Source organism: Eretmochelys imbricata, chromosome 5 (genome assembly GCF_965152235.1).
Source record: "Eretmochelys imbricata isolate rEreImb1 chromosome 5, rEreImb1.hap1, whole genome shotgun sequence".
Taxonomy (NCBI): Eukaryota; Metazoa; Chordata; order Testudines; family Cheloniidae; genus Eretmochelys; species Eretmochelys imbricata.
Window position 1 is genome coordinate 23773144 of NC_135576.1, and position 10667 is coordinate 23783810.

The 10667-nt window shown below is 45.1% G+C and overlaps 1 protein-coding gene across 2 annotated transcripts in view; it reads right to left on the reverse strand.

Moving 5' to 3' along the window:
* The window catches only part of NPR3 (natriuretic peptide receptor 3), a 53015-nt gene extending 48316 nt beyond the window's left edge, over positions 1–4699 (reverse strand). For both annotated transcript variants that reach the window (XM_077816235.1, XM_077816236.1), the window contains exon 1: positions 4003–4699. In XM_077816235.1, the coding sequence (XP_077672361.1) occupies positions 4003–4699 (697 nt within the window). The remainder of the gene's footprint in view (positions 1–4002) is intronic.
* Between the last annotated feature and the right edge of the window lie 5968 nt (positions 4700–10667).

The window sequence follows — 10667 nt, forward strand, 5'->3', positions numbered from 1 at the left end:
TTTCTTATTGAAATAGAATTATTATGCTTTTAAGCATCAAGAAAACAAAGCAGAGATATAAACCTCATGTTAATTAAAAATGCTTTTCTCCGCTTGGCTGTTTAGTCTAGCTGTCATTTGTTGCATCTTATTAATTCAAGAAAGCACTTAAACTAGTGCTTAAATTCCTCTCTGTTCAACTTTAGCACTTAAGTGCTCTCCTGAATGAGATAATAAAAACCGATCAGTTGGTACCAATTATCTTATAGGACCTGAGTGTTCAGGAAATTCACACCAGTGTAACTATTATCACCAGTGCAAAGTCCTAAAGTATATACACTGTATCAACACAAATATACCGTGTGGTGACTGCATTGGAGTTATATGGAGTGTGATTTGTATCTGTTTTTTGGGGGGGAATCACTCACTCAATAGGATTCTATTTAACTGGGGGTTAAAAAAATAGTTTTAAGTGCATAATTTAAAATTTAAATCTCCAGTCAGTTTTAGGGAGGGAATTTCTTTAATGTGATCCACTATCAATTAGTGCATAGTGCATGCTTGGAATATTTTGACAGGTTTCAACAAGCATTTTTAAAAAAAAATTCCAAGATTAGCATTGCCTGTAGCAGGAAAATGTTACTTAATATGCGTGTGTACCAAATGCGTAAATTAATAAGTAATTAATTCAGGTTTGCAATTAATCCAATGTATTCTAAATATATGGTTGTTCTATTATGTTTTGTGCTTTTTGCTATTATATGATATATAATCAATTCATCCACCCGAAGGGTGATTTTTTTCAAGATGTTTTACAAGCCACTTATCTCCCTGTTGTTTTGCTAACAGTCAGTGGCAAAATTACTGCACACATGCAAGAGTTAGGAATTCATGTGTTCCCCTGCTAGCTGCTTCCACAAAATGTTTTTGTTATTTATGCAATACTCAATGGGGCTTCTAAATGGAAAGAGGGGGGAGGAAATCTCAATGGTAAGACTCAGCAGGATAAGAGGAAAACTTCTTTGCTCAACCTTTGAACATATGCAGAGTCACTAAAACAAAAATTTGCAGCATAAGCAACAGGTCTGCTGTCCAATCCAAAAATCTGCGGTTTGGCAGCTACATATGTTTTCTCTCTTGTTAGCAATGCAGCTTGTTGAAATAAATCAGATTTCTACTATAAATAAAGAGCATCAAAATACAAAAGGGTGAAATCTTAGCCCCGCTGAAGTAAATAGTAAAATTCAAATTGATTTCACTAGAGCCAGGATTTCACCCAAAGGTGCTGGTCCTACTCTCCTCTAAGTCAGTGGGTTCACTGGGAACAGAATCATGCCCAAACTTTTCGACATGTGACAGTCAGCTGGGAAAAATATTACCCCTTTCAAGTGCCCTCCCTCTCCCAATACCACCAGGGTATTAACTACCCTTAGCTGCATTAATCCCTGCTAATGAGGATGATCAGCCAAAATACCATACAGCTCAGATGCACCTCCTTACACCAGCCTGAATTTGGTCCAGCAAGACTCAATATATTTTAATATTTAAGTATAACCCTAAAGGAACTTTTTTCAGCATAGCAGCCTTGTTAGTCTGTATTTGCAAAAAGAAAAGGAGTACTTGTGGCACCGTAGAGACTAACAAATTTATTTGAGCATAAGCTTTCGGGAGCTACAGAATGCATCTGATGAAGTGAGCTGTAGCTCCCAAAAGCTTATGCTCAAATAAATTTGTTAGTCTCTAAGGTGCCACAAGTACTCTTCAAGGAACTATATGTCCACATTAATTATTTCAGGGAGAGTTCCCTACAAGTTCTAAGCTGGTTACTCAGAAACCACAGGTAATTTTCATACTCAAACACACCATTCAAGCATTCCATGTTTCTTTTACTCTTGCATTAGTGTGTGTGTGTTGGAGAGAGAGATCCATAATCAGAATTAGTCAGCGAGTCTTTAAGTGCCCCAGACCAACAGTGAAATCTGCCCTTTGAGATGTCTCTGCATAACAGATGACATACATATGCAATGAGTAACACAGCAGAGCCAGTGTGAAGCTTCTGCAGTTTATATCCCACCCCCACCACTTGCATAACTGGCTCCTTTGATAGCTACCGCAGTGCTGAACTAAAAGCCTAAAAGCCATCAGTGTGTGACCTGAACGGAGAAAACGTCCAGATCTGAATAAAAACAGGAAACGACACAAAAGATCTACCCTGCCGATACTGAGTGGCCACGTGAAAGCACAGAGCATGAAATACTTGCAGCACAGTATACACAACAACATAGCCTAGAAAATCTCCTACTTATCTCTATGCACAACTACGTAACACATTTTTAATGTCAGGTTTCAGAGTAGCAGCCGTGTTAGTCTGTATTCGCAAAAAGGAAAGGAGTACTTGTGGCACCTTAGAGACTAACCAATTTATTTGAGCGTAAGCTTTCCTGAGCTACAGCTCACTTCATGGGATGCATTTGTGTCACGTTTTAGGGGAAGAGCTAGAAAAAAGAATCTGGCATGTTGTTTGCTATTATATACCTGCGGAAACATAATTAATACCCTCTCTGAAACAGAAAATGCATGCAGCATGCAAAACATGCAAAGAGCTAGCTGAAGAAAAGATACTGAAGGAGTTAGCTTCAACAGGCGATAAACAGCTAACCAGTGCCTGAAGGGTTACATCGTTCTGGACCAAAGGTTTTTATCTCATCCTGTGCATTTTCACAGTCATGTTTATTTATCGTTTCTTGCGCATACCGCTGTGGATTTCAGATTACTCTGCTTCCGAGCCTTGCTAGGCAAATCTGCTTTAGCAACCCACATGCATTTCACCATGTTACTTCCGCGGTGAATTCGCTTTACTTTCAGACGGATGATCAATGTCGCCTCAGCTGAATGCAGCTACAATTAATGGCTATTTTTCACTAGCTGCCTTACTGATCAGACAAGCTGCCGGCTGCGTCTGGCAACACGTTGCACCTACGCCCTCCATCTCAGGTGCATAGCACTAGAGCGAGTGCATGGGGGAAAAACACCCTGATTCCCAGCTAAGGAAGCTGGCGAGCACTCGGGAGCACAGCGTATAAGGGAGACGGCATTACTCAATGGGACTGTGAATGCGTTCAACAAACCACTGGCTGGAGGGACTGAATGCTGAGCGTCATGTTTTGCACGCTAGGAATCCCCCTAATGTTTCCCGTTTACATGCAGTCAACGTGGGAATAAACCGCTGTGGCATCAGGGCATAGTAAGCCTATTGCAATGACTTTCCACACAGGGGATTTGAAGACCCTCCCCAGTCCCCGCACGCAGCCAGGGCTTTATCAGACGTTCACCAGCTTTGAAAAACAATGTTGTGTCTTTGCTTTAAAGGGGGAGGCTTATGGTCCCATTGCTGTAGATCGTTATGGGGATGACTGACCGCCCGTGGAAATCTGCTCCACCAGACACGGTGAGATTGACTCTCTGTCACCTTGCGCAGCCATCGGCGGCTGCTCTGCAGACGCCGACCTGCCAGCGTCTCCCACCCGCTCGGGGCTGGCTGCAGGGCGGCTGAGCCACGGCTCCTCCGCACGGCCCCAGGAGGGGGCTTTGCACTACGTCTCTCCACCCACGAGGCGCTGCCGGTGAGACTGGCCCCGGGCTCTGGGCAGGGTGCGCCTGGGCCAGATTTTTACCGCGGGTGCATCGTTGGAGTGGAGGGGGATTGCGGCGATTTAACTAAACGCCACCGGTGGGCGATGGTTTGGCCAAGGCTCCTTCAGCGGAGAAGGGGGGCGGGGGGGGGGGCTGGTTTGGACAAAGCTCCTCCCGGCGGCACTGGAGGGAGATGATGGACGCACAGGGGAGCAGCGGAGCTACAGCCCTGGCTGGGGTGGGATGTTCGGGGCGAAGCTGCTCCAGCCAGGGGGGAAGGGGAGGTTCGGGCGGGTGCCCGGCTCCAGTGGAGATGGCGGGGTGAGATCGGGGCAAGGGGGCGGGGGGATTCCCCCCTGCGGGTGCCCGTGCTGCCCCCGGCTCACTCACCTCGCTCCCCAGCCTGGATGGCGCGCACGATCTCGTCCAGGTCCAAGTACCGGCCGCTCTCGTCGAAGCTGTGCACTGCCATGGGGAACGCCTCCTCCTGGAAGACCACATGCACCCCCTCCATGGTGAAGTAGCAGTTGCGCTCCTGGTTGTTGTCGCTGTAGAGGAGGGTGGCCCGGCTCCACTTGTGGTGCCGGAACAGGGCCAGGAACATCTCGCCCATCTTGGAGTAGGCGGGCGAGACCCGGGTCAGGTGCGAGAACTCGCCCGTCCGGGTGCTGAAGCCGGTGGCCAGCGCCCCAGCCGAGATCATGGGCAGGTTCCAGTGGGAGGCCAGCCGGGCCACCGGGGCAGCCGCGTACTCGCAGACGGGCCCCAGCAGCAGGTCCGGTTTCTGCTGCTTCAGGGCCACCAGGTCCACCAGGCTGAAGAGCGCCCGGTTGCCACACTCGGAGTCCTCGTAGATGAGCTCGAAGCGGTAGCCCGGCAGGCAAGTCCCGTTCTCCTGCAGGCTCCGCACAGCGTACTCGATGGCGGGCTTGACCCTGGCCAGGGAGAACAGGTAAGAGTTGTCCTTGGGCAGCAGCACCAGGACCGTGACCAGCTTCTCCTCGTTGGGGCTGCTGCTGGTGCTGCTTGCCAGGAGCATCCAAGCCACCAGGATGCAGGGGACGCTAAGTAAGAAGAAGGATGGCATTGTTTCAATAGCAGTGAGCTCCCTCCCCCCTCTCGCCGCTGTCTCCGAGTCCCCCTGGGTGCCCTGCACAGAACAAGAAAGTGCTACCAACCTCCTCCCCCTGCACACTTTAATACAGAGATCAGTAGCCCGTGGGGTTAGAAGGAGCTGCTGGTTTTCTCTCGGTTGTTGGGTGGCTGATTTTTTAGGGTGTTTGGCAGGTTAACTAACTGTCCCAGCAACTTGTTATTTGTGGGGCATCTTCCTCCCCCACGCTCTGCCTCCTGGCTGATCTTATGGATCCTCGCTGGTCTATAGCCCTCTGTTTAAATAGTGTGGGAGCCAACGCGCCTGTTGCCACACATGGCGCTGCGAGGCCGGGTTTGTGTTTGGGGAGGAGTCGTTCATTAACATTCCTGCAGGGCTGATCCGCCCCTCCGCCCCCTTCCCCCCCCCCAAACAAAATCCCGGGCCCCCCACCCCGCCGCCCCTCTTCCTGTAACCAACCCACATCTCGCCCAGGGGCGCTCTGATGAGCAATGGCTGCAAAGGGCACTGCAAACCTGGAGCAAGGGGAGAGGTGGGTAGGAAATAAAAAGACCCCGCTCGGCTGCTGCTTGCCTGAGAAGTCGCGCTCACCCTTGCAATCCGGACTTTGAAAATCCCCTCGATGCGATTGTTTCTTTTCCCACCGTGCACGTGTCCTAGCAGGGCGTGCAAAAGACCCGTTTAAAATCAGGACCTGGAGATGCAGCGAGCTGACTCGTCCTGCTGTAACTCTGGATGCGGAGCGACCTAGGGCAGCGCACGAGACCCCTCGTGTCCCGGAGCTAAAGCGCCGTGTTTTAAAAGCCCTGCTTGCAGGATTGGGAGCCGCCCTCCGAATGAATGAATTCCCCCACCCCTACTTGAAATGGCCCTTTCATTGCAACAGCGGGTGAGGCGCCCCTTTAATGCTGCTGCCCCTGCTGAAAGGGGAGCGTTCCTGGCTCCCCTCCGGGTAAAAGCCCCGCGCCGCTTTCTACAGCAGTGGAAGGTAGCGCGCATGCTAGTATCAGCCTAGGAACTGGAAGGGAGAGGACACAGTAGCTCCCCCCCATGCAGAATCCCAGACAGTCCGGCAGTATTCTCCTTGGCAGGTTGGTACTGCGTCAGGTGTGCCACATGGACTCCGACTGAGTGGTACCTTAGTGCACGAGCATGAATGGAACAACGCCTGGTGTAATGTACAACTCAGCCTGAATGGGCGATGGACTCAAAGCATAAGCCCCGGATTTCTTACTGGGTGGAGGAGTACCTTACTCCTCAGGCAGGCTCATGGAAAGCAGTGGACTACCAATGTGGGTAAAGCTAGCAGAATCTGTGCCCCTGCCTGTTCTGTGGCTGGGGGCAGGAGGTGGGGTAAGAAACTCTTCTAGTTTGCACAGCCTCCATGGGGAGGGGTATAACTAGCACTCAGTGATGCCCAGAGGATACTTCCAGGGAGTAGGTAGGACTTTGGCTGTGCCCCACATAAACTGTCCAGCAGACCTGATCGGCAGCATGCGAGAAGCATATTGCCTCCTTTAAGGGTACGTACAGTAGTATATTAAATGCTCCCAATCCCCCCATGCAACTAGGGAGCTCTGGGATACATTGTGCCACTCTGGTGTGGCCCCTAGAACAGAGCAACTCCGCACTGCCCCTCATTACAGGCTGGGCTTAACAGGCACAATTTAGTTCTGCAGAAGACTTAGTGTGCCCCAGTAAATAAAGTGTGTAATTAAAAGCAAAACAAAACTCATTTTTCAGTTATATTATTTCATTTGAAAGACCTTGTATTCGGAGAATTGTGTTTGTTTAACATTGTTTTGGTGTGAAAAATTCACTTGTTAAGTAATCTGGGCACCACTCTCTGACTAATTTACTTAGCTATTGCCATGGTAAAAAAAAAAAAAACCACTTGTTTTTATATGTATTGCTAACAAAGCAACTATAACTTCTGAATTTTTGGAAATGCCACTTGAAAATGGATGATCATTTTCTGAATAAGAAACTATACTCAACATTACATATTGAAAAGAGTTAAAAATGATATAGTGAAGGAGGATACAAGGAGAATGCAGAGGGGGACTAACTGCATTCATTATTTGCAACTGTGAAATCTCTGTGGATTCTGCATGTTCCATAATGGTCAATGGTCCACGTCTGCACACACACAGTAATCCTGCACAGTTTGACATTTTATGCTTATAATGAGAGGCCCAAGGTTGAACTGGTAGGGTGAGTGAAGTGCTTCTCACCTTACAGAAGGGGTCTGTTTAACTCAGGGTTGAGGTCACTGTCAGGGCAATGTATATAAACAAATTGTTTCTGCCTTTACTGTACAGAGTGTAAATTGGAGACTTTGGTTCCAAGTGGAACCCAGCTGTTCATCTTTAAGAGCACATGAAGTCTGAATTAAACACAAGAGGAAACTGCACATGCTTTTAATGCAATTAAACTAAGTAATAGAATTTAAAAGGCCCAATAACCCTATTTTCTTTCTAATCAAAACTAATCAACTAATCAAAAATTCACAAGAATATTTTCCTGGAATATTTATCTAATGGCAATCAGTCAAAAAATAAGATATAGAAATTCAAAGACAAGTAACTTGCCTGAAAAATGTGCATTTAAAGTAATATTATTTGATTGATTAATTTGGTTTCAGAATGATTTTAAAGTTTACATATACATCCACCCTGCTGAAGATCATTTTGTATGTTGCCTTTCCAGCCACTGTTTTCCGTTGACCCTATATGTCTGTTTATGACACTGCAACCTGGCAACATCTCTTCGATTTTGTTTTGCAAAATGTATCTGTCTTTTTCATTTGTGTGTGCTGCATTTTGTCTGAGAACCATCTTATTTCAAATAGCATGAATTGTATCAATATGGAAGAGATAAGCAAACAAATCACAAGTCTGCCATCCTTATTCATTTTGACTACTCCTCAGGGAATAACGTACTACTCAGCATACAGGACAAAAGTGATGAAAAAAGAAGACTGGAAAATATGAGGTTTGAAGGCCAGTTTTCAGACATAGATACAGACTTGGATTTAGGCCCCAACATGCAACCCTTATGCACATGAACACTGCCATTCAAGCTAGTGGGAGTCTGCCTTAAGTAAACATTTCTGGATCAGGCCCTTAGAGCACCAGGATCTTTTGGAGTCAAAAGCTTATGTGTAACAATTTATTGTTGATCCAAATTACATCTGTCACTTAATCTACCTTGTCATGAGTACAAATACAGTACGGCTGCAAACATTTTCCAGGGCTGTAAATCTAATTGTTTTCCAGTGAGCAGACATTAGTTCTTTCAACTACATACATGTTTTTTAATAGGACCAACTCCTACAGTCCTGAATCTTTTGTCAGGCAAAATGTCTGTTGGCTACAATAAGAGTGAGGATTTCGGAATCTGGCCCTTTAGGATTAAGGTCATTATGGAAACAGTATTTTCCTCCCAGAATAGCATGCATACAAATCAAGATTAGAATCACTGTTCCAACTCAAAGTATTACAGTGAATTGTGCTTTTGATTCTGGAAGGCTTTATTCCTAAATTAAGGTCCAGCTAACATTAAGAACAGTTTGTGAAGCCTGCTCTCGATTAAGAAAATTTTATTGGGGGAGGGTTTGCTGAAAACATAGTTCCCTCTAGAGGTTGAAAAGATGAAAGAACTTAATATTGTCTGCAGTGCAAATAAATTCCTACTTTTTGGATTTTTAAATTCGTTCCCTGTTTTCCTATACAGTTTTTATTTTATTTTATTTTAATATTGTCCCTTATGGATGTGTTATTGGTTCATTATATATCTTGGTATATCTTTTCATATTTTTGTATATTTATGTTAAGTAAAATGCAACAAAGATTTTAAATGAAGATACTGCAACGTAAAATCTCATGAGGGACAAAACTCATACCAGAAAATTAAATGAAACAAATTAATATAAGATCTTCTTGCATGTTTTTTTTCTTTTGTTATTGAAATACAGGATGTAAATTCACCAACAGTGAATGGTGTACTTGAGTGCCAAAGAGGATATATTAGAAAATGTAGATTAATAATAATAATTAATAATACTTCGTGGTTCTACAGGGATTTCTATCTGCATATCTCCAAGTGCCTGACAGATTAACAAATTAAGTCTCACAACACAACAACCCTGTTAGAAAGGTAAGTAAATATAATTATTTCCATTTTACAGATGGGGAAACAGAGGCACAGAAAGGTTAAGTGGCTTGACCGTTGTCACACAAAGGCCTGAGATAGAACATGGGAAAGAACTTTGATCTTCTTCCCCCCAGTGCTGTGCCTTAACCTCAAGATTACCCTTCCTCTCCTATGTAACTTTCCTCCTCTATGTCCATTTAAGTCATGAGTTCTCAGCTGGGAGGTCAGAAACAGGTGTCAGGGGTTACTCCCTTATTTGCTAAATGGGGGTGGGGTAGTCCCAGCTACATGGGAGAGGGCTTCCAGGGATGTGTAAAAGGGCATCCTTTTACAGTATGGAGAAGGTTGAGAGAACCACTGAACAAGTCTATTTGGTATTTTCAGAGCTTCTATTTCAGCAGTTTCTGAAGTGTCAAGAGCAAATATTTTGTCCCAGGCATTCTCCTCTGGAGCAAGTTAAATATGTATAATGCTTTAAATATCTGTATGTATATCAAACCCCAGATGCACTCTTTTCTACAGAAATACAAGGTAATATTGACAAAGTGAGTGAAGGTGCGGAAAAAATAAACCAGCAAATCTCTCCAGAGGATTGGAAGAATATAAGGCTAACTACTCTGAACAGTACAAGTTCCCCTTCGTGGAGAGAATAACAGTGAGAAATTATTATTAGATATTTTTGCACAAGTGTTGTAAAACAAGAGACATAGCTGGAGCAGATGCCATGGTGTAGAGAATCATCTTCAGATCTTCCAGGACTGTGCCAAATTGAAAGGCATCTGGTCTCATGTTAGAAAACTGATACAGGACTCATTTCTAATATATCTGGTGTAGGAAAATGTATTGATTTCCTGAAATTAAACAAAGTTGGGTAGTTGCTTAGAGTTCTAAGACTGGGATGAAATATAATTGGGAAATATAATTGGGATGAAATTTAGCAGTGTAAAGTGCAAGGTAGTGCATTTAGGGACTGACAATAAGAATTTTTGCTATAAGCTGGGGACATATCCGTTGGAATCAACAGAGGAGGAGAAAGACCTGGGTATAGTGGTTGATCACAGGATGACTATGAGCTGCCAGTGAAAATGATGAGACCATTAAAATGCAATCCTAGGATGCATCAGGCGAGACGTTTCCAGGAGAGATACAGAAGTGTTAGTACCATTATATAAGTCATTGTTGAGACCTCATCTGGAATACTGTGTGCAGTTCTGGTCTCCCATCTTTAAGAAAGATGGATTCAAACTGGAACAGGTGCAGAGAAGGCTACTAGGATGATCAGAGGACTGGAGACCTACCTTACAAGAGGAGACTTAAGCAGCTTGGCGAGTTTAGCCTAACCAAACGAAGCCTGGGCAGGGAGGAGATATGATTGTTCTCTATAAAAATATTGCTCGAACATGCAGGAGTGTAATCATGAAGGCCAAAGCACAATTGGAGTTGCAGCTAGCACGGGATGTGATGGGTAACAAGAAGGGTTTCTACAGGTATGTTAGCAACAAGAAGAAGGTTAGGGAAAGTGTGGGACCCTTACTGAATGGGGGAGGCAACCTAGTGACAGACAATGTGGAAAAAGCTGAAGTACTCAATGCTTTTTTCGCCTCAGTCTTCACAGACAAGGTCAGCTCCCAGACTGCTGCACTGGGCAGCACAGTATGGGGAGGAGGTGAGCAGCCCTCAGTGGTGAAAGAACAGGTTAAGGACTATTTAGAAAAGCTTGACATGCACAAGTCCATGGGGCCGGAATTAATGCATTTGAGGGTGGTAAGAGAATTGGCTGATGTGA